The sequence below is a fragment of the Prionailurus viverrinus genome, chromosome A3, assembly GCF_022837055.1.
Source record: "Prionailurus viverrinus isolate Anna chromosome A3, UM_Priviv_1.0, whole genome shotgun sequence".
NCBI classification, from domain to species: domain Eukaryota; kingdom Metazoa; phylum Chordata; class Mammalia; order Carnivora; family Felidae; genus Prionailurus; species Prionailurus viverrinus.
This window is the reverse complement of record NC_062563.1, coordinates 21,549,989-21,573,619: the sequence shown is the minus strand read 5'-3', so window position 1 is coordinate 21,573,619 and position 23,631 is coordinate 21,549,989. Positions and strand designations below refer to the sequence as shown.

General features: G+C 57.1%; 1 protein-coding gene across 2 annotated transcripts in view; it reads right to left on the bottom strand.

Annotated features, from left to right (window-relative positions):
* Positions 1 to 216: 216 nt before the first annotated feature.
* KIAA1755 (KIAA1755 ortholog) overlaps positions 217 to 23,631 on the bottom strand; it is a 41,321-nt gene continuing 17,906 nt past the window's right edge. The window contains exons 4-15 of one of the 2 annotated variants that reach the window (XM_047853954.1): positions 23,227 to 23,415; positions 18,808 to 18,931; positions 16,216 to 16,309; positions 15,286 to 15,372; positions 13,622 to 13,738; positions 11,809 to 11,907; positions 10,725 to 10,873; positions 8,981 to 9,119; positions 7,626 to 7,748; positions 6,736 to 6,939; positions 2,716 to 2,928; positions 217 to 325 (exon numbers count right to left, since the gene is read on the bottom strand). In XM_047853954.1, the coding sequence (XP_047709910.1) occupies positions 263 to 325; positions 2,716 to 2,928; positions 6,736 to 6,939; positions 7,626 to 7,748; positions 8,981 to 9,119; positions 10,725 to 10,873; positions 11,809 to 11,907; positions 13,622 to 13,738; positions 15,286 to 15,372; positions 16,216 to 16,309; positions 18,808 to 18,931; positions 23,227 to 23,415 (1,601 nt within the window). In that variant the 3' untranslated portion in view covers positions 217 to 262. Of the gene's footprint in view, positions 326 to 392; positions 2,929 to 6,735; positions 6,940 to 7,625; positions 7,749 to 8,980; positions 9,120 to 10,724; positions 10,874 to 11,808; positions 11,908 to 13,621; positions 13,739 to 15,285; positions 15,373 to 16,215; positions 16,310 to 18,807; positions 18,932 to 23,226; positions 23,416 to 23,631 lie in introns of those variants that run through there. The other variant, XM_047853953.1, reaches the window with a different exon arrangement.

Here is a 23,631-nt window from a genome sequence, read left to right as displayed (position 1 = left end):
GGAGACCAGGTGTGAAGGGCCCAAAGGACCAAGCCTGGGCCAGCCTAGGCACACAGCTGGGCACACAGCAGCGGCCAAGCTCCACAGGACTTCCGAGGGGACAAAGCTGCGACCCCCGCGGAAGCAGCGATCGGCCCGGGCTTGTCCCGAGGTGAGTCCAAAGCATCAGCGTGTCATCAGGTCCTGGCTCTGCCACTCTCTGCGTGGCGCTTCTCGGAGTCTGTTTCCTCCTCAGTAAAACGGAGTGAAATTGGTATTGGCCTCACGTGACTGTCGTGAAAGATTCAGTGAGCCCTGTACAGCTTTTCAGGTGTTTAGCACCGAGCTAGGCAGGAAGAAAATGCAGAGTAAACGTCAGCTATTACATTATGTATTATTTTATTCGTTATCATATTTCGTTTCGGCCTCCCCTCTCCATGGGCTACTGTGATGGGATTTGGCTCTCTTTAGAGAGCAGAGGGATGTGCAAGATGGCTTTGGGGAGCCCTCCCTTCCAAGAATTCCAGGACCATCCGTCCCCTTCCTCAGCCCCCCTCAACCCTCGCAGTGTCTGTATTCTCTCAGAAGTTACTTTGCATCCTTGCACCCCAGGTGCCCTGGCTCCCTGCCTGTGGACCCCACTGGTCGGATGCTGTTGCTATAGCAACAGCATTTTAAGAGCCTTCGCCCCCCTGTCTGAGGCGACAGGCATGGATGGAGGGAGGCGGGCTTATCAAATGCCTCCTGTATCCTCAGGCCCGTCTGGACTGCAAGGCAGGAGAGTGGAATGCAAGAAACAGAGCTAGCCTGGGGTGGGGGGGCCAGCTCAGACCCCAGCCCCAAGTGGTGCCCAGCAGCACCCCACCTCGCTGTGTCACATGGGAAACACCTGAGCGGTCGATTATAAATGCAGATTCCAGCCATGCCCTGGCCCCAAGGGCCTGATTTTAATTATCTGGGCGGGACCCCCTAGGAGGCTGCCTTTGATCAGCTCTGCTCGTGGTCCTAAGGCAGGCAGGCCACAGACCACACTTGCCAAAATCTTAAGTCCTAGAAGACTCCTGAAAGCCAACTTGGGCACTGAGGTTTGTGTTGCTTTCCCTGCTGAGCTGTCTCCGGAAAAACTCGCCTTGTCCTCCACACCAGTGCCGCCTCCCTCTCCTTCCACAGATGAGCTAAGGGCCCCACCCTCTGTCCGGAGCCAGGAAAATTCCAGGGCCGGGCTGCCAGGGGGGCCACCTTGGTAACGCACCGGAGGTGGAGACAGGGGTTCACAGTTTCTCAGCATCAGGACATTCCGGGGAGGTGCTGGCAGGGGTTACTCTGGGCCATGTGAAAGGCCGGCTGTCTTCTGGATACTCTGAGATCAGAGGTGTGAAGGCCTCCCCACCTTGACCCCCTGCTGGACGGGGATGTGGTTCCCCACTCTCACCCAGTCCCAACACCAGCAGAACCCCATGACGCTGTGCCTAAAGAGCGTCCTGGGGTCGGGGGAGTGGACCCCATAGAGTCTGAGAAGACATGTGGGGAGGGGAAGCGGGTTCTCTCTGGAGGGCCAGGACAAGTGGGGTTCCTGGAAGGTGAGACAGAGGGCCCTCGCCGGTGGGAGGAGCAGAGCGGAGAGTGCATTCTTACTCCTTTGGGGTGTGCTAACTGGCTTCTAGGAGATGATTCTCTTCGCGGAGGCCAACGGCCCAGAGAATAAACAGCCGGCTGTGCAGGGATTTGCCGGACAACACACCCTTTATTCCCTTCCCAGACTCCCCTCTACTCCTCCACCAGAGGATCCTGAATTCACCGCCGGATAAACGGGCACTGGAATCCGTGTCTCAGATAAGAAGCCACTCCCGAGTCCCCCCGCTCACGACAAGGGTGCCCCGCGAGCCCCACGGGGAAGCTTGCGCACCCCTGAACTCCAGGTGGTTGCCTCTGAGACTTCTGGAAGGGTCTGTACCAATTACTCTTTCCACGACGGGACCGGGGGTTGTGCAGTCGGTCCCGGGGTCCCGGGCTCTACTCTGTCCTGCCCTGCCCTCCATACTCCCTATTTCTATGTGAGTCGGGTCTTCCTGGAGTTTCCTGGAGCTCAGAGCGGGTTCAGGCTCCTGCCCTCTCCTGGCGACACATACAGCAAGGGTCAGGAGCCACGTCCAGAGGGGTTCAGCCAGGGCTCCCGAACTGCCTCTTGTCGCTGGGCCCCTCCCCAGCCACCCCCTGGAGCCTGGTGTGAGTGGTGGGGGTCCTAGCTAGACAGATGCAGGGGACTTGTCTGGGTGAGTCCTCCAGAGACGTCTGTGAGTCTGTCCCCTCTGAGGAGAAGCTGCCTCCAGCGGGGTGGGGGGTGTGACTCTGCCTGGGGAGTCACTGCCAGGAGACGAGAGGGGCAAGGAGACGCTCCGAGGCAGGATCAAAGGGCTCACGGGGACCTTTGCCTTCATCAGCCTCTACAGCCTGGCCAGCTTCCTGGGCCAGAAGGCCGGCCTGGAAACTTCCATTCTGCCCCTCTCGGGGGGCCCGAGGCCAATAGGAATTTGGCGGTCGATCCAGGCCCAGGGAGTCCCGGAGGGGCAGGCCCCGCCTTCCCCTTCCCCTAGAAGCGACCGCTGCATTCAGACCCCGACCCTCGGCCGCTGCCTTTCTTAGTTCTGGGTGTGCCGAGTGGGCGGCGGGCCCCGCTGGGCACGGACAGTGGGCCAGTGCCCTCTTCAGGAGGGTCTGGATCTCCTCGTGTCTCACCCGGGCCTCCTCCCACAGGGCCTGGCCGGGGCCCTCCTGGCTCAGAGAGGCCACCTGCAGCCCCATGGCGGTGAGCTTCTCGGCAGGGAACTCGGATGCCAGTCGCCGCAGGTAGCGGTGGACGAGGCGCTGGTCTCCGGGGCTGGCCCTTTGGGTCTTGCCCAGCCTGAGCTGCCTCATCAGGTCCTGACAGTCCACGTGAAACCAGGTTATCTGGGGGCGAGAAGAGAGGGATGCGGGGTTCGGGCTGGGAGCGGGGCCGTGGGGCTCCACGAGGACGGGATTTGCATCTCCGAGCAGAAAACACGACTGCCGGGTTGAATTCTTAAGACGTTGCCCAGTCGATGCCCCGGCCTCCTCTGTGGGGTCATGAGAGTCTCTGCCGCCAGCCAAGGCCACGGTTTCGCTCTCGCCCCTGAGGTCAACACACCTGCGACCAGCAAACAGCCCCCGGCCCCCTGGGGATCCTCAGGCATGACCTGGGGGCCAGCCAAGCCTCACTCCTCTCGGGGGGGCGATCCAGAGCGGGCCATTCGGCTCCTCGGGCTGTCCTAACGACTGCATTCACCCCTCACGACTGGCGCAGAGGGAGGCGTCGCCCTGATGTTTATCGAGCACCTTCGGCTGGCCAGGCTCCGTGCATCTCACGCGCGATCCCACTGAACCGCACCCCGCAGCCAGTTTTACGGAGGACGAATCCGAGGCTCAGAGACAGGAAATCACTTGCCCCGGGGTCACACTGCAGTTCAGTGTGGGATCTGAACTCAGATGTATCCAGTCTTTGACAGAGTATCTTGCAAGCACCTCCCTGCCCGGGCGACACCGGCCCAGGCAGGGCTGCGTCCCCGAGCAGTCGCTGGAGAGACCATCAGCCAACCCGGCCAGGGGTGGGGGTGGGTGGGGGTGGGTGGGGGTGGGTGGGGGGGGCCCTCCTCCCTCAGCCCGGCCTCTGCCCCACTGTGGGATTCTGCGTGTCCCTCTTTCACCCACAAAATGTCTGCAGGCTGCAAAGGAGCCAACACGTTTCCCAGCAGCTCGTGAAAAACATAATCTTTCTCTCCATTAATTTAGAACCGACAGCGAGCTGTTAGCTGTGGGGATTGGAGAACCGTTTTCTCCAAGGAAACCATCTTTGCGCGGATTAAGGGAACTTGTCTTTAGATAAATGGCTTCATATTCGCGGAAGCACACGGAGCTCATGGCTGGGAAAGGGCTCCATAAATCTCTGTTAGCGGCGCGATTGTGTTATTATTATTTAGTGCCAAAGCCACCGCACGCGCGCTCTCTGCCCGGGGCTGGGCCCAGCACAGGGCTGTCCTGTCTGTCTGTCTGTCTGGCACTTGATCTTCCAGCCTGAGCTGGACAGGGACGGGGGCAGCCTGCCGAACCCTTCGTTGTGCGGATGAAGATGCGGGGCCGGAGAGGAACCGGGTCAAACAGCTAGAGGGCCACGCGCAGGGGGATTCAAGGTCAGGGTGCCACCTCCTGTAGGATTCCCAGGCCTGGGTGGGGCTCTATCTTCCCACATGCCCCCAACCTTCCTGCTCCCTCCTTCATCCACTTGGTCACTGACAACAGACAAGCAGGTGAGGAGGCGACAGGAAAATTCCAGATCACGGGGAGCACCGTGAAGTGAGAAAAACGGGGGGGGGGGGGGAGAGGGAATCGGGGCCAGGGGGCCAGGAGGGGCCTCGGCGGGGAGGGGACATGTGAGCTGAGCGCTGAAGAAAGTTAAGAAGCCAGCCGGTCTTAAGGAAAAGCGTTCCCAACTGAGGGAAGGGCAAGTGAGAAGACCCAGAGGTGCAGCAAGTGTGTTTTATGGGGCTGAGATCAGCCGGAGTCAGCACGCGAGGAGAGAAGGGGCCAGCTGCCCTTGACGCACGGGACTGCTGCTAATGATAATAATATTGGCGTTTATAATAATCATCCCAAATTTGAGTAAAGCCTGGGGGGGTTACTTACATTGAGCTTAATTCTCTCCCTACCCAGCAAGAGCCAGATGATCTGCGTTTTAATCTCAGCTCGGCCATTTCCCAAGCTGTGTGACCCTGGATGCGTTATTTGACCTCTCTGTGCTTCCTTGTGTGTAAATTGGGCATAATAACAGCACCTGCCTCAGAGCATGGGTGTGGCAATAAAATGATATGTGAAAATGACAGACAGGGCCTGCCACATAGTAAGAGCTACAGAAGCCTTGGTTATTATTACTATTTTGATCGTTATTATTGACGAGGAGCTGAGGCCCAGGGCAGTGAAGACCGTGGCTGCGGTCACACAGCCTGGGCGGGCAGGAGCCGCCCCTGGCTCTAAGCCTCAGGTTCTGCCACTGCCTGGCTCTCTTCTGTCAGCTGGGAGCGGGATCCCCTGGCTGCCACCGTCCCTATCCCTTGCCCGCTGCGCCTCAGAGGCAGAGAAAATGACCTGTCCTCCCAGCACCCCAGGGGGACTTGAGCAGAGTCCCTCTCGCTTCCCCTCTGCAGCATCCTGACTTCTCCATCCTTTGTGTGCTGAGCCAGCCTGACGGCTGGGAGGCTGGAGTCAGGCTCTTCCCCCGCTCTGTCCTCAGGGGCGAGTCTGGGGGGTGCTGGGCCTGGACCAGAGCTGTGGGTTCTTGTCCCATCCAGGGTACAGCTCTCCCAGGCTGCTGTCGGTCCCCCTAGGCCTCAGTGCCCCCAGGAGAAAAGTGAGAGATTTGGTCAAATGGATCGGGGGGTGGGGTCTCTTAAGTCAAATCCTGCTTGACCATCGGCCCTCTGGGGAACCTTGTGCAAGGCACATTCCTCAGTTTCCTCATCTGCAAAATGGAAACAATGTTCGCGCCCCTCCCCCATAAAGATACGGTGAGATTAGGGGAGCCTGGCTGGTTCAGTCAGTAGGGCATGTGACTCCTGATCTCAGGGTTGTGAGTTTGAGTTCTTCCACGGTGGGCATAGAGCCTACTTAAAAAAAAAAAAGAATTGAAAAAAAGAGAAAGATATGGTGAGATCAAATCAGGTAAGGTTTGTGAAGCCCTTAGAAGAGTGTCCAACAGGGAGTCCACAGTCACGAATGCGGGCTACTCTCATCATAATCCTATCATCATCACACCTGATTGAACATGGGAACCTGTTACCATCCACCGCCCCCCCCCCCACCTTTGGAGAAGAACACAGAGCAGGAACGCATCTGTGTTCAAATTCCAGCTCTTCTTTTCTGCAGCTGTGTGGCCTTGGGCAAGGCCCTTCTCTTCTTAGGGCCTCAGCATCCTCATCTATAAAATGGGACCACTCTGCCTTGCCACACTGGATTGCCCAGAGACGACCGAGGCAAAGCAGCGGAGTTCGTCTCGCCTCCGACCCCAGCACTGCCCCCGATCCCCGCCCCCGGAGGAGCCCTGTCTTTTCCTCCCCACGGCTGGCCAACCTCTGGGCTCCTGGCCAGGACTAAGGCCTCTGTTCTGGGGGTGCTCAGAAAAGACTCCGGGCCCACCCTCCGCCAACTGTCCCCTCCTTCCCCAGCTCCCACCCACTGTGTAAGGCAAGGCGAGGCATGGAAAAGAGCACTACGATGGTGCCATGGGCTTCCCGTGTGACACTGGCTAAGTGTCAGTCCTTCTCTGATCCTGTTTCCCCAACTCTGCAGCGGAAGTTTCTTAGGCTGGTCTGACCGCCTGAAGTTGTCTGCAGAGAGCTATGCGTAGAGAGGAAGTCTATGGCTTTGACTGGATTCTCGGAAATACCAGGTCCCCTTCCCCTAATCCCAACGTTTAAGAGGCAGATGATATCTGAGTGTCCTTTGAGAGCTGACTTCTAGGCTGCTGGGAGGCTGCCTGGTGTAATGGGACAAGCTGGGGTCCGAGATCGGCTGGGACTGACTTAAGGGGTCACCTATCCTCTCCAACCTTGCTTCTCTTCTGGAAAATGCAGGTGACAATAGAATGAATCCTCCAGAGAGCCTCGTGCTGTGTGTGGGCTGCTCCCTGCCCCCTCCCCCCTCCCCTCCCAGCTGGACGAGGGTCTGTGCGGGCGGCCACAGGCTCACCTTCTTGCAGAAGTGGTGTAGACGGAGCAGCGTCTCCAGGTCCGTGCGCTGCCGCTCGGCCGCCATGTAGAAGTGGGTCAGCTTGGCCTGGAAGGCCCGCTGGGTGGAGGTGAAGGCCACCAGTTCCGGGAGCTCTGCTCCTCCGGCCGCAGCTCCCAGCTGAGCTGCCTGCTTGGACAGCTCCAGGCCCCGGCGGTACTGGGCCTGAGCGGGAGAGGAGAGGTGTCCGTTCGGGTGCCATCTTAGCTGAGGCCTCCCTCAGAGGCCAGGAACCTCTGCCGCCCCACTGCTGGGTGGTCGGGCTTCCCAGACCTCTGTTGTGTCATCTACAAAATGGGCACCGGGCCTCCGCCTCAGCAGTCCATGCCTAGCTGGGACTCTGCTCGCTGTCACCTCCTTCGGGGAAACTTCCCTGACCCAGGGTCTGGGTTAGGGACGCCTGCCCTGTGTCCCCACATTTCTCCCTTTCTGTTTGTTGCCCTGTTTTTCTGGCACCCCTAGCCCCCACTGGCCTGGGAGCTCCCTGAGGGCTGAGAGGGGCTGAATCACCCGTGTCCTAGGCTCCCGTACGTCAAGGGTGCAAATTCCTTGCCCCTGACCTGTGAGGCTGACTTAATAGGTCTCTGGCGGGACCCTGGAGTCTGCATTTTATAAAATCTTCCAGGGATTCTGAGATAGGTCTTCTTTTGGATGTGGTGATCCAGGAAGGCTTCCTGGAGGAGACAGCATCTAAGCAGAACCCTTTCCGATCCATGCTGGTCTCCTCACTGTCTCCGGACGTTTCCTTGTACTTTCCCACCTGCACACCTTTGCCCTAGCAGTGCCCCCCCCCCACCCCCACGGCCCTCTCCATTTGCTCCGATCCTGCTCCTCCGTCTTTAGGAACGCACCGCGGCCCGGAGAAAGAAGTCCTCAAACTCCGCGTGGGCTTTCTCCACAGTCTCCAAGCTTCTGTCTTTGGGGGTCAGCATTTGCAGGCACCGGCTCCCCTCCTGCTCCATCCAGTTGCTGACCTGGGGCAGGGGAGGGAGGTGCGGACATGAGGGGTGCCTGGGGAGACGTCCCTCGGCCAGCTCCCCGCTCCCTTGGAAGTGGGGATCGTGTCCTCACTGATTCGGTGGCGGGGCCTGCGCCCGTTGGCCTGGACCGAGACCCTCCCGGTTCTGGGCAGAAGGGACAGTTGGGGAGGGTGGGTGCATTGTCACGTTCTTCAAGTAGCTGAAGGGGACAGGCCTCTCCGAGTGGGACCCCAGGGGGCATCTGGCCCGGCCAGTGCCATGCACGAAGTAGGCCGTCCGTGCGCGCTTGTCTGAATGAAGTCTCACGGGGGCAAATTTGAGCTTACTCTAACCACTCAGCGCTGCTACTCAGAAAAGAGGCAGCCTTGAGAGTGATGAGCTCCTCATCCCCGGGGCTATGCAAACAGGAAATGCTGCCTTCTGTAGAGCAAGGTGCGTGGGCCCGCTGTGAACTAACTCACTGTGCGAACTGGGCAAGTCGCGTCCCCTTTCTGGGCCTTAGTTTATTCAGTGGCAAGGTGGGGTAGGCGTGAGGATTCGATGAGGGACAGAGGGCATAAAACGGCCCTCGAACCCGGGAGCAGAAGTCCCCTTCTTACCCTGGGATGCCTTAAAGAGTATGTACTCACTGCCTTTACCCTCGAAAAGCCCATTCGTGGCAGGCACTCCTGTTATCCCCCCATTTGACAGATGAGGAGACTGAGGCAATGAATAGTTAAATAACTTGTCTGGGGTCCGGGTCAGTGCTGGAGCCAGGACTAGAACCCAGGCCGTCCGTGTGCCCCCCAGCCCCCAGCACGAAGGGCTGCACTGGTTCTAGACGCCGGCAGTCGGGTGAGGTGATGCCGGGGGTGGGCTCCAAGATCAGATTCCCAGGTGTGTGACCACAGGCAGGTGACGTAATGTCTTCCGGCCTCAGTTTCCTCATCGATGAGTGGGAGCAGTCCTAGCATCTTCCCCCATCCCTGGTAGGCGGTAAGGTTGGAAAATCATTGTATACGCAAAGGCTCTGGCCCGGGGCTTGGCAGGATGAGAACAGCTTTCGGGGTTACGTCTTCACCCGCGCGGCACTTCCGTAGTGCCCTGTCATACGCTGCGTCACAGGCCGCCCGCCTGGCTCTTGAAGAACGGCCAGCCTCGTGTCCTTACACCAGAGCAGAGTGCCTGGCTGGGGCAGGGCCTGGAGCAGGGCCTTCCCCCACCCGGAGGCCAGCCTCCCCTTTCACCTGGTGGATGGCAGCCTCCAGGCGGCCGAGGCGGACGCGGAGCTCCAGCGCCCCCAGGAGGTGGTTAGAGGCAGTGACCAGGACATGCAGCTGTTCGTCCACGAGGCCGTACCAGGCGACAGCTTCGGCCAGATGGCTCCTGGGAGGTGGAAGAGGGTGCAAGAGGGCCCAAGATGCCCTCCCCACCAGTACGCCTGCCCCCCCCCCCCGACCCTCACCGGTTCCGTGGCTCCAGCCTGGGTATTCCAGCTGCCGACTTGCTGGGTGACCTTGGGCAGGTCCCTATACCTCTCTGGGCCTCAGACTCGGCCTTTCCTGGGACGGAGAAGGCCAGAGGCCACAGTGGGAAACACAAAGACCCTCCCCTTCCCTGGGAGATGCCCTGGGACTCCGAGTTGGACAGATCTGGGTTCAAATCTCAACACCCACCCTAAGCCAACTGAGTCAGGCTCTGAGTGCAGCCTGGACATTCGCACTTTCTAAAGCTTCTTAGATGGTTTCAGGGGGGCAGCAAGGGCTGAGCACCAGCCCTCACACATTCAAAACTCTTAACAGTATCCAACACCCACTGTTAGTGCTTATTATTCCTATTGTAATGATGGTGAGTGGCTGTGACCCGCCTTTCCACCACAGCCTCCATTTTACAGATGAGAAAACCGAGGCCCAGAGAGAGGAACTGACTCTCACGCATCGCATTCTGAATTGGAATCCAGTCTACAGCTTTTTTTGCACATAATTTAAAAAAAATAGTCAAAGCCGGCAAGACATAAATGAAAGGGAGCAGACGGGAGTCAGGCACGGTGACACTCCGGTGAGGGGAGGACTCTCCGGAATCCCACCCCACCCTCCTCTGCCCTACAGGGTCTTATTTCAGATGGAAAAAGGAAAAAAGGACACGGAAGGAAAGCCTGCCATCTTTGCTCTGGGCCTCCCCCATCTGACTGCAGCTTCCCGCAGATCACTGCCTCTCCAGGAAGGGGTGAAGGCCCAGGGTCGGGGCGTGGAAAATGCCAGCCAGCCCGGCGGACACCGGGAGGAAGGGGTGGGCAGGCGGGAGCTGCAGGGACCCCTCTGCAGAACAAGCGCAGCGGCTCATGTGGGACCACACCGCCCCCTGGTGGAGCTGCTGGTGGCCAACAGTCTGGGGAGGCCTAGGGCCGACAGGGACAGTGAGGCGGGGTCACGCCCGGAAAGACAGTGCCAGGCTGTGTGAGAAGCACCAGGACCCACATCAGTGCGAATCTGTCCGTGGGCGCAGCTCAGGGCGGTGTGTTCGAGATTCTGGGCCAGGCTGCCTGGGTTAAGTCCTGACCCCCACACATCTCAGCTGTGTGACCCTGGGAAAGTCACTTAACCTCTCTCCGAGCCTCAGACCCCTCCACTGTAAAATGCGGATACTACGAGACTCCACCTAGTGGGAATTAGACATGTTAATATTTGCAAAGCCCTTAGCACAAGGCTATGCTCGTACTAAGCGCTATTCAGCCCAGTGTCTTAGAAAGTCAGAGAAAGTGCTTGGGGGTGACTGGAAACGAGCAGGGGCTGTCCTCTGATGCCCACTTTGGGCTGAAGATGGCCGGGGCTGAAGGAGGGGCAGCAGAGAAGGGACCTTACCAAAGGCTCAGCCCAGGATACGGACCCTGCAAATGCCCCCATGCTAGGCATCCTTAGGGCCCACCCTATGCGCTGCCAGCTCCCAGGCCAGTGGACAAAGCTTGGGGAGGAAAAACCTGGCTGTTCATACCTGACGTCAGGGTTGAAGTCCAGCCTACTGGCTTCCTGCCGTAGCCTGGCCAGAGTGGCTCCCCCTTCCCGCTGGAGGCCCAGCAGCCCCGGGTCCCTCAGCACGGTCTCCATCAGCTCCTTGGACTTGCTCAGACACCTGGAGGCTTCCTGCCAGTGTAGGGAGGTGGCCTGAGGCCCCATCCCCACTCTCCTTCTACAGCCTTCCAGGGCTCCCCACACCCGGATCATGCCTGACTCCCCCAGTTCGGCATTCAAGGTCCTGCACCAAGTCTATCCTTCCTATCGCTAAAACATCTCCTCGAGCCACGCCTCCTCTTGTCACCATGGCAACCTCACGGGAGCAACCCCCACCAACCCATCTACATCTCTTGTTAGGACACTCACCCCTGCCTCTTCACTGGTCTCCCGGCTGCTCTCTGGCTCCCCCTGCAGTCTGTTCCCCACATGGCAGCTGGCAGGATCTCAAAGCGGCTATGTGTTCGCCCTGCTGCTTAAAATTCTCCGGGGCCTTTCCTGCTGGCTTAGAGTCGAATCCCAACCCAAGTCCTTGATACAACCTCTTCTGGTTCTTCTCTTCTCTTGCCCCGCTCCCACCGCTCTGCTCTACATTGGCCTCCGTGCTGTTCTCGAACATACCAGAACCACCCCACCTCAGCACCTTGGTACGTATTTGTTCTCCAGGTGGAGCAGTCCCCCTCTGTTCCCATGGCCAGCTCCTTCTCATCTTCAACCGAAATGCCATCTCTTTAGGGAGGCCCTCCCTCCTTCCCCTTGTTCTCAATCTTATTTTCATAGCATTTGGAACTACACACTTGTTTCTTTGCTTATTTTCTTAATGACTACTCCTACCTCTGCACCCTAAACCCTATGAGGGCAGGGACAGGACAGTGTGCCCCAGGCTGGGTCTCCAGGATATGACATATAGCGAGTGTCCAGTAAATATTAGTCAAGTGAGCGGATAAAAAAAAAAAAAAACCAAAAACGGGATGATGACGCCCACCCCGGCTGCCCCCCTCACTGAGCCCTTGGTCCACGGAATCTGGGGTATAGTGAGGCTTCCCCACCCCATGCTCCTGGCTCACCTGCACCCCTCCAGGGAGGTCACTCTTCTCAAACTGCTTGATGGAAGCCTTTAGCAAGGAGGAGACCTGGTGCAGGCCAGCAAGGAAGGGGTCCAGCTTCTGCACGATGGAAAGCCAGAGTGCGAGTGTCAGCCCGGGCCAGTGAGGCCACCTGCCCACTCCAGGAGGACACAGGGCGGGCATTAGGCAGTGGTTCTCAAACTTCAGCTGCACCAGAATCACCTGGAGGTCTGGAGAAAATCCGGACTGCTGAGCCCTACTCCCGAGTCCCCGGTTTCATTCCTTTTGGGTGGGGCCTGAGAATGTGCACCTAACAAGTTCCCAAGTGATGCCGATGCTGCTGGTCCAGGGACCATACTTTGAGAACCACTGGTGCTGGGAATGAAAGGAGGAGGAGAAAGAAGCCCCCCAAGGGGATACTTTGGGGAAGGGGAAGGAGCAGATGGGGGAGGGCAGAGTTAGGGGGCGTCTTCTGCCGGGTCCCACTTCGGCCCAGCCTCCCCGCCGACTAGCTGTGAGACCTTGGGCCAATCGCCTAACCTCTTTGTGCCTCGGCATCCTCCTCTGCAAAATAGGATCGCAGTCGTTCCCACCTTAGAGGCTGGCGTGAGGATGGAACGTGTGCATTTGTGTGAGGTGCTCAGTGTATCCTATCAGCCAACATCATTATCAGTTTCACATTCTGGGTCTACAGGTTAGATGTCATTTCGAGGGAAGGTTTTAAAGTGAAAATACGGTTCAAAGGCCACTGGATTCACCAGAGGGGCGCTGGGGGGCGCCTGTGGGATGAGTAGGAAAGGAGACCACTCAATATATACCCTTTAGTACCATGTGAAGCTTTCACATACTGCCTGTTGAAAAACAGACACATGATAAGCGGGAGAGCACCGGGGCCAAAAACAAATAAAGCACCACATTAGATTGTTAGTGGAGACGCGTGGCTCTCACTGGGGTGGGGGAGGGGGGGCGGATTTCGATCCCCAGGGGACAACAGGCAATGTCTGGAGATGTTTTTGCTTGTCATCATTTGTGAGGTGCTCCTGTCAGAGTGGGTAGTGGCCAGGGACGGTGCTAAGCACGCTGCAGTGCACAAGATCACCCCCCAACAACAAAGAAGCAGCCAGTCCCAAACGTGACTGGTGCCGAAGGTGAGCAGCCCTGGTCTAGGGAAAGTCCAGGGCAGCACTTATGGGCACTGCTTTCTGTGCGAGCTAAGCCAGGAATCTTTCGTGTGTTCTTGTGCCAGCCACCCCTGTCCTGTGTGTCCTCATGTACTAAAGTGGGCATGAAATGCCCCCTCCAGGGTTGTGCGGAGAAGAGCCTGAGATCATAGGGAGAAGGAGTTTCCTTATTCCCTCCCTCTTTCAGGAGGGAACGAGTCTGCCTCCCTCACCAGACCCTGACCTCTCCGAGCTGCGTGGGTCCACAGAACGAATGTCCGTCAATTTCATTGGCACTTAGCGTAGACACAGCTCTTAGCGTGCGCCCGACACTCTTCTAAGCTCTTCGCCCACATGAACTCAATTAAACCTCACAACGGCCCCCTCGAGAGGTACTGCCATTACCCCCCATTTTGTAGTGGAGGAAGAGGGCTCAGAGAAGCTATGTGACTTCCCCAAGTCCTGGGACTGGAACCCAGGCAGTCTGGGTGCAGAGCTTGAGCTCCTCGTTACTGGACTCTACACCCTCATCATAAATGTATGTTGGATGACTGTCTCTGGGCCTGACGGGGTCACTAGATCCAGGGGGCAGGAGAGTGAAGGGAGGAAGGGAAGGAGTTAGGGTGGGCGGTAAAGGCTTTGAGGGTAGGCACCTGGAAGAATTGCACCCACTCGCTGTGGCAATAGGGGAAGGGGCCTTCCAGGGCTGTGGGCAGCTGCCCGGGGTCCACGTGGTGGCTGAGAGCTCTCAGTGAGGTCACCACCTCTACCTGCAGGTGAAAGAAGACAGTCAAGATGACCAGGGGGCTCAGCGTGGGCACACCTGTTTGAGAAGGGCCTGCCAGATCCCTGCCCCAACACCACTCCATCTGCCACAGGTAAGGCTGGCCCTGGCGTTAAGAGTTGCTTTTCCGGGCAAGGATCTTCTCTGGAAAGTCTGACAAATCAAAATTCAGAATGAGCCCCTGGCTAAGGAATGGTAAGTAAACAGCACTCCGACTGCCCCTTCCCCAGCACGTGCCCAAGGCAGACATCATTAATCAATCACCGCACTGACTCCCTCTAAGCTGGGCTCTTTCCCAACACAGATCTCCAGGAAATCACACAAATGGATGAAAGCTGACCCTGGTCACGTAACTTCTTTGTTGTAATCCTTGTTCTGTTCTCCAGTGACCCACCAAGGTGCTGTCTCCTTCTTGGGGCTGAGAAAGGTCACCAAATCCTGACCGTATCCTCTAAGACATGGAGGAGGGACGAGGTGGCTGCTTCTCCCGGACGGTGAAGTTGGAGGTTTATGCTAGGAACAGCTCCAGATACCTAAGCTTGGGATTGGGCGGGTTCTGTTTGTTTGGGCCCATCTGTTATCCTCGGTACTCAAAGTGTGGTCCACGGACCAGCAGCATCAACATCACCTAAGAGCATGTTAGAGATGCAGAATCCCAGGCTCCATCCAGGGCTACTTCATTAGAACCTGCGCTTTGACAAGGTCCCCAAGGGATTCACTGGCACATAAACCCTTAAAAAGCACATCTCTAGGGGCGCCTGGGTGGCTCAGTCGGTTAAGCATCCAACTTTGCCTCAGGTCATGATCTCAGAGTCCGTGAATTCGAGCCCTGCATCGGGCTCTGTGCTGACAGCCCGGAGCCTGGAGCCTGTTTCAGATTCTGTGTCTCCCTCTCTCTCTGCCCCTCCCCCGTTCATGCTCTGTCTCAAAAATAAATCAACATTAAAATTTTTTTTTTAAAAAAAAGCACATCTCTAGCTCCCAATGCGACTCTGCACCAATGAGGAGGAGGAAGGAGGCCTTGAAAATCCTTTCCCGAAGCAGGGCAGAGGGCAGGGGGCCCACGCTCATGAATGCGGTACACGACGCTAATTAAAGAAAACTGTAGGGCTCTTTGCTGTAAAGTCCCAAATCATCTCAGCCTCTGAGCTGGCGATGGTGAGAGAGAAACCAGGGAGAGAAAGGCGGGAAGATCAAGGCCGCAATATGGAAAAGGCGTCTCTGCCTCTAGCTTACTCGGTGGCCTGGGGCCTCAGTTTCCCCATCTGAAAAGGAGGGAGGGGCCGAGGAGCTGAAACTTTAAAAATCGGTTTCATGCCACAGGCACCTCTCGGTCACGTGGTAGAGCCCACCAGGAGCTTCTGGGATTGCCAGAGAGCGAGCACTAGATGATTGATTTGGCCACACCTGCCACGGAGGCAGGGCTGACAATTGTAACGCCCAGCCTTGTATGTGTTGACCTCCACTAGGTCACTCCAGGCGGGTCCCAGCTGGTGAATTCTGCACCCCGGCTCAACTCAGCCTCCCCCTCACCTGGACGTCAGGCAATGTTTCCAGCTGGAAGGCAGCCTCCTTCTCTCCCAGGTAGAACACAGCACGGATGGAGGCTGGGGCCAGGGCCTGTCAGAGAGAACCGTTTCAGAGGTGCTCTGTCTAGACCTTCACTGAGCCCCCTGCTAAGACTCAGGCAAACAGCTGGGGCGGGGTCGGGGGGGGGGGGCTCGGCTGGGACGTTTATGTGGTATGTTTGGAAGATGAATGGTTGGAAGTCAATAGAGCACCAGGTCCAAGCCGAGTTGCAAGCTTCCTAGATGACCAGTCCCCTCTGAGCCTCAGTTTCCCCATCTATAAAGTGAGGAGGGGAAGGAAGAGGAGGGGATCAGACCATAAAGTAAGTGTATGCCAACCTTCCACTTTCTCCGCTGCCTAAGCCAGCAACTTACAAACCTCTTCCTTGCTCCTCCGTTCGTGAGGCTCATGGGACCTAAGTCTAAGCCCATCGGGGTGGCCACAGAGATCGGTTGGTGGATGAACACCTGAGCTAAGGAGACAGAAAGAAACCTCCTGGGACCTCTGGGAAGCGAATCTCTCACTCTTTCCTACTGGGTGGGCTTCAATGAAAAACCATGGGAAGTGAGAACCAGACTGCCACCAGGGCCGGAAGCCTGGCTGAGAATTGCGCCCTCCCGGGAGAACTCGGCCAGAAATGGAGACAGGAACCAGGTCTTGGTGACAATATCTGAGCCCCTGAATCCAGGCATTTCACTTCTGGATTATCAAGTCACATGGACCAGTGAGCTCACTCTGTCTTCAAGGCTGGGCTGGGATTTCTGTATCTGCAAGAAGAGTTCCTGCCTGGGGTTTCCGGTCCCAGGTCTGTGCCCCTTGGGGCCCGTGCATGTCAAAAGTCCCCCGGAGCTCCCAAGCTCCTTGCTAGGCTGAGGCTGTCCGCCTCCCACTCACCTGGGTGGCCTGCAGGGCACTGACCAGACCAGGGTGTGGAGGCTGTTTCCTGGAATCAATCATAACCGCCAGCCCCTTGGTTTTATCTTCAGGCCTGTGGGTGGTAAACGGAATCGGCAGTCTTGCTGGATGGATGGGACTTTCTAGGGGGAAGGACCTCGTGGAAGGGGAGGGGGCTGGCTGCCAGAGCCTTGATGTACTGGTGAGCTCTTCATCTCGCAAGACCGCCTGCCCATGGCCAGCCCACTCCAGGAAGCCCTCCACGATCTTTCTCCAGGCAGAGTCCATTGCTTCTTCTGTGGTGTTCCCACAATACCTCACACAGCCCTCTCTCACACCCTAACAATCATAAGCTATAAGCCACCATCCCAGTTGCTGTGGGTGAGTCGCCCATGGTTTACCCCACCCCCTTCCCATGGGCAGAATTCTGGTTTCGTTCAAGAATCCAATTCCCTCCATAGAACAGGTCCCCCAGGCGCTGGTTTCTGATTGGTTGAGGCCGAGAGCAGCGAGCCAATTCCTCTGGCCAATGGTTGCTTTACGTAGGGGTCACGTGACATGTTTCTGTCCAATGAGGAGTGAGGAGACGTTTGCCAGGGGACTTCTGGGAAACACAGGCTCTCCTTGAAGAGGCTCTTACTAAGAGCTCTAAAGCAGAGACCAAGAGAAATAAATTTCCTTATGAGTAAAGACATTTGGAATTGGACTTTGTTACTTGCAGCCGAAACGCTGTCACTGGTTCAGTCTGTACTTTTCAGCGATTACGTTAGGATTTCCCAAACTGGCTCAATGGTCAGGAGTTGTTAAAAATATCGATTCCTCACCTCCGCCCCTACCCCGAGCCCCCAGACGTCTGGCCCAGCACGTACAGGGTGGGGCAGGGCGTCTGTGTGGTTCCAAGTGCCCTTGGCCATCCTGATGATCAGGCAGGTTGGGAAAATAACCCCCAGGGCCTTCCAGCCTTATGTCCAGCCAGTTCATAGATAAAACCAGAGATCGCCAGTGTGGAGGTGGGGTTTCGGTACTGCCATAGTACCTGGTCACCCCGGTAAGTTGTTTCACCTTGCCGAGAGCCAATTTTCCCATCTGTAAATGAGGAGAATGGTAGTTTGGGCCCTGTGGGGCTGCGGTGAGGACCGATGAATTCATGAGCCTAAGGCACTCAGTGACTGCTGTAGAGTAAGAGGAATATAAATGTCTTCCGTTGCTATTCCCCTAGGAGGGAAACTGAGGCACGGAGCAGCAACGTAGCAGACAGTGAGAAGAGGCTCTTGGAGGTGAAGCCCCTGTGTTCATGTCCCACACCTCACCTGCCTCTGGCTGTGTTCGTGCTGGGAGAGCGGTCTGTTTCCACCCCTGCCTTGCCACCAGCCTGGAGGCCCCTGGAGGGCAGCGGCCGATGTGAGGAGTCAGAGTCTCTGGCATGTCCCAGCGTGAAGCTGGGCCCAGCACCCCACAGTTTACACTGCTCATTGGAGTCCACTTGGTGTTTCCTTTTGATCGGGTGAGTCTCAGAGGGGGAGGTTACCGCCCCAAGGTCACACGGCAAGTTGGTGGGATTCCAGGGCTCTGTTTACCACACTGGCCACTTCTCAGCACGGAAGAGGGGGTCCCATCTCCCCCCTCAGGCCAGAGAAGCCACACCACTTTGGAGAAGAGGAAGAAAAATCTCAATGGCCAGCAGGTGGCAGTGATAGCTCCCATGAGATGGAGCACGGGGAGAAGGTTCCAAAGGGTTCCACGAGTCCCTCCACCCCCTAGCCCTAGCTGCACAACCTCTAGGTTGGGTTGGGGTCTATCGCCACGGTCCTGAGCAGACACCACTTCTGAGACCCTCCTAGCCGGGGGCTGGGACTCGCGAGGAAAGATGGTGACTTTCCCCAGCCGGTCCAATGTGAAGTCTGAGCGGTGGGAGAGGAGAGGTATTAGCATCAGCCTGGATCGCCCGTTACTCACAACTTCTTTCTTTCACTCTCTTACTCATCCACGCATTCACACCCATTCGCCCTTTATTTGCTCAACAGTATTTATGATTATCACCTGCCAGCTCAGTTATGACCTCTTCGGAGATGCCCTCCTTGCTTGATTTCCCAACTGAAATTCGTCACCCACCCTTCCCACTCTACAACCGTGGTTCTCCAAATGGGTCCCTGGCCAAGCAGCATCAGTAGAATCAGGACGTTTGTTAGAAATGCAAATTCTCAGGCCCAAGACCTAGCGGCTCACAGAAACTTGGGGTGTGACCCGGTGATGTGTTTTTAACAGCGCTCAGGGTGACTCATGCCATGCTCGGGTTTGCGAGCCACTGATCTACAACATCCCCCCGTTTTCTTCACCACACAGACCCCCCTGAGCGCTTCTTGTCCATGCTGTCCCTTGCACACCATCCACCTCCCCATCAACCTGGGAACCCCCTGATGGCAGGGACTAAGTTTGTCCTGCTTTACCCCACCCCCCTGTCACCCCAGCATCGGGCTTGGGACTGGCTCTGCGAACAGAAGTTCCTGGGGTCTCTCCCTTCAGTCCCCGGTCCTGGGCTCTGGGCCAAGAAATCGACGGGGGACAGAGCGACCAGCTGGCCCGACCCCTTACCTGGGGACAGTGCACAGGTAGGAGAGCAGCTTGGTGACTTCCGAGGCCGTGCACCACGGTGCCTCCCAGGCCCCCTCGGTGGTTGACACCAGAAGCAGGCGCCTCCCGGCCCTGTCCCGACCACCTGGAGGAGAGAGGACACACGTGAGCAGCGAGAACTTTGGTGGAGCCCTCACTCCAGGCATCTGCTCTGGGGCCTCCGGGTCTCTCCACCTGGGATGCCCTTTCTCTCGTCCCCCATGAAGTCTGACCTCTTAGTCAGCCTTTAAGACCCAGCTTGAATGCCACTTCATCAGAAAAGCTGTCCCTGAATGCCCCCCCCCCCCCGCATGCAGAATTAGCCTCCCCCTCTGTGGACCCTGCACAGGGCACCCTGGGAGGCACAGGTCGCAGAACAGACTGCAGCCACGTGGATGGGTTCAAGTCTCAGCTCTGCACTGACTCACTGTGTGTCCTTGGGCTGGTCCATGTGCCTCTGAGCCTGTTTCCCCATCTGCTAAATGGGGAGAATAAAATGCCGAGCTTGTTAGGTGATTTCGAGGACTAAAGGAGACAGCTCCTGAGAAGGACGCTGAGCCGAAGGCTCGGTGACAGCGGTTGTTATAAGGATCATCATCCTGTCCTTGTCTCTGCCCCCCTGCATGGTTGGTATGCAGCCACGGCCGCCAGCTCACTATTTACTGTTGCAGACTTTTACCCACGGCTTGTCCACAGACTATTTCCTGTTCCGGGAATTGGGGCTGTGTGACCCACTCTCCCCACGGGGGTTGAGAGTCCGGGGTCCGGGGAACCAGCACGGCCCGGTTGCACCGGGGCGAGGGAGAAAGACGATGGGAATAAGAGGCTCAGACCCGTGGAAACGGGGCCTGTCTCACACTCAGGGCTCAGAGCCCTGCCCCCCCCCCCCCCCCGCCCAGAGTCGCCTCACACAGAACTTTCCTGCAATGGTCACCCCCCACTCCACGTGGGCACAACCCTCCACAGTGTGTAAGTGTGTAAGACCCTTTGTGGCTCGTGAAGTCTCAGACACAGACTTAACTACCTTCGCCAGTGCTGTCATACACAGGGGTGCAGACCTTGAACTTTGCACCCCAAACTTTGAGGGGTGCCTCTCAAACTTCCATGTGCCTGAGGATCCCGCTAGAACGCAGATTCTGACTCACCGGGCCCGGGAGTCTGCATCTCTCCATAGCTCCAAGGAAATGCCGACATAGTTGGTCCCCAGACCACACTTTGAGTAGCAGAGAGCTCAAGAACTCGGAACATTACCCACGGGGACACGGCTATCTGTTCATGTGTCTGGTCCCCCACGAAGCCCTGCCTGGGGTAGGGCCTGCACACCACCAGGGCTAACTGAGCACCCAGATGCTGGCTGGGTCCACTCGAGCCATGGGCAGCTGTCCCCCGATGTGCCTTCAGCTGGGAGGCCCTTCTGCCCCCAGATGCCTCCCTCGGCTGACAGCTGGAGCCAGGGAGGCCTTCACTCGCGCCTCGGAGACCTGGCTCAAAGCTGCACTGTTCACATTGGGTTCGGAGTCTCAGGTGGAAAGTTGGCCTCGCTGGGAGGCCTTGCTGGAGGGGGGCGGGGTACCGAAAGCCACCAAAAACCTGTTGCAGGGCACCTGGGTGGCTCAGTCAGTTGGGCGTCTGACCCTTGATTTTGGCTCAGGTCATGATCTCACGGTTGTGGGATCGAGCCCTGTATCAGCCTCTACACGGAGCATGGAGTCTGCTTAAGATTCTCTCCCTCCCTCTCCCTCTGCTCCTCACCGGCTTGAGCTCTCTCTCTCTCTCTCAAAAATAAATAAACGTTAAGAAAAAACTGTTTCACTTTTCTGCAGCATTATTCACTCCCAGTTCGGGGGGGGGGGGGGAAATGGTACGTGATCTAACTGGCCAGCAATTTAGAGCATTTTTTTCTAATACTGAAACACATACGGATGTATTCTTAAGTAGCATACAAAATGGACAGAAATTTTAAAGACGGAAAAGATTTCAAAGATATGTGCAGAGCAACTGAGAGCTGGGGGTGAGGTCTCAACCCCTGGGACCCTGTTCACTTCTGCATCCTGTTCTAGAACGCTGGCTGTGCAGAGGCCAGAAGGTAGCTACGTGGGGCAGCAGGAGTTTGTAGCCTCCTTTGGGTTGCTTCTCCTTGCTCATTGAGAGATAGAGGAAGGTTCTGGGCTGAGAGAAAAGCTGAGGGAGGCAGTGGGGAAGGTCAGAGAAGTGGAGTGCAAAGTCATCGATGAGGCCGGTGGGAGAATGCACTTAGGACTCGGGAGGTGAGGGGATCCACAGCACCACAGGGCCCCGTGGCCGGTCAGCGGTCACTAGTCTGACGGGCCACCGGTCAGCGCCGTTGTGTGAATCCCGGGCTTTGTCCAGCTATGAGGGTGCGGGTCGGGGACAGGCAGGGAGCTGGACTTAATGGAGGGCCGGGATGTATCCAGGGAAGCTGGCAGGTGGCAGGGAGAGGCTAGGGGCCTGTGAGCGAAAGGGAGAGATTGTCATGAGCCTGGGATCTACGCTGGGAAGGAGGGAGCACAGGGTGGAGGTGAGGAGGGACAATGAGAAGGCGGTTGGACCGACAGGTGGAGGGCCTGGGGGACCAAAAGAGGGTTAAAATTGGGCCCGTGGGGGAGCAGGGAAGAGGGGCAGTATGGTGTAATTACGGAGGTGGCTGTGGCAGGAGTCCCTGGGGGAGCGAGGACAAGATCACCGAAGACGAGGAGGTCAAGGGAGGAACTGGAAGGAGCATCTACATGGAGAATATTCATTCACTCAGCGTATGCCTTTTGAGCACCTACTATGTACCAGACCCTGCTCCAGGCACTTGGGACCCATCAGTGTATGTTGCAAGTCCCAAATTTGCAACAAGAGTCGTTGTGGAAAGAGTGACGGTGAGCCAGGTCGTGTCTGCTGCTTCTCCTTTTACACAAGGAGGAGCCTGAGGCTCAGGGAGGGCAAGTGACTCCTCCAAGGTCACACAGGAAGCTGACAGATCCGGAATTAGAATGGTCTCCCACCTCCCAGAGCAGGGCCCTTCGACGGATAAAATCTGAGCGCTTGGAATGGGACAGCCCTAAAAGGACTGTGAGATCCCTTGTGTGCAATTAATATGGGGAAAAAACCCAGCATGAGCTTCGACCAAGATGACCAGGAAGAAGACAGACAGTGCTCCCCGAGGAGCTTCGAAAAGACACAGCACTGTCCCGGATCCTGCGGAGATGCCGAAGTCGATAAGGTAAAATAGAATTTCAAGACAGCGGGTCCCAAAGACCACTGTGGTCTCTCTTAACCCCAGACATTTGCACATCCTGCTGATTTTGTCTGGAACACTGTTCCCACCCCTTCACCTGGATAACACCTATTCATGCCATAGGACTGAGCTCTATATTGCTTCCTCCTTCCTCCCTGACCTCTCCTCCACCCCAAGCCTGGGCCACGGTGCGCATCTGTCCTCCCACAGAGCCCTGTACTGCCCCACAGCTGCGATATGTTTACACGGGGTTGTAATAACCTGCTGTAAAAACCTGTCGAATTTTCTCTACCACTAGAATATAGCCTTCTTGAGAGCAGAGCCCACATCAGACTTGTTCCCTGCTGAGTCCTCAGTGCTAAGCCCAGAGCCTAGCTGTACACGGCAGGTACTAAAAAAATATTTATTGCAAAGATGCATAAATATTAAACAGGAGTGATAACACCGTCTGTATTGGATGCTGGTAACATCCCACTCCGATCCCTTTGCCAGACCAGACCACCCATCCCCCCAGAGGCGGTTGGCCGTTGGCGGTACTGGCTCACAGATGTTCCCTTCTCTGGAGAATTGCCCCCAACTGAACTGGATCGTGGGCTCAGGCATCATTCATGCATCCTGGATCATGCACCCCCATCCCAGGATCAGCCTGGGGTGGTGACCAACGGACCCAAGCCTACAAAAGCCCAGCCCCCTACACCTTAAAATGGAACCGGCTCTGTGGTATGAATTGATGCTCCTCACAGGGTCAGGCCACATCCTTGCTTAGCTCCTCCCCTGCCCTGTCCTGCTTCGCTCACTCCCCTTCTCCTGAGAGCAACCTTCAACAAATCGCTTTCCCAGGGAGCTCTGTCTCAGGCCCTGCTTCTACGGAACTGACCTAAGACACCTGGCTGCCTCACTGAAAGTAGGCTGGCTGGCTGGATGGATGGATGGACGGGTATCTAGAAATTGCTTCATAGAATCCAACTCCTTCGCTGGAAAAATGAAGAACCTGAGTCTCAGAGAGGCTTGGCCCAGAACACAAGCCTCTAGGACTTTCCCTGTCTCTTCCACACCCACCAGCACCAGGATGCTCAGAGGCCGCCCTAGCCCCACCCTACCCCCACCCCCACCAGCACCCTCCCCTTCTCCTCCAGCTGCCCTGCGCCCCCCGAGACCTGGCAGGCATGCCATCCTCGACTGGAGGATCTCCACACTCAGAGCCCCAATCCTAGGCTCAGGCCCTGGGGGCTCCTCATCCAGAGGGGGTTCTCTTTCTGGAGGGACTTCTGGGAAGCCGGCCTTTTCCCCAGTCTGTGGGCCTGAGTCAGCAGCCGGGCCAGATGTTTCGGTCTGAGTCTTTCCAGCTGGGGATGAACGACAACAAAGAAAAGGGTATTAATCCTCTGGGTTTTCCCAAAGGAAATGTCTTCTCTTTCACCTTCTGACTGATGATGAAGCTTCCGGCTGTTGATCTCCTACTGGGTGGCCGGCGTTGTGCTAAGCTCCTTACCTCTGGCGTGTCTTTGAACCTCAAAACGACTCTGGGAGGCAGGTGAGGCCCCCACTGCACAGAGAAGGAG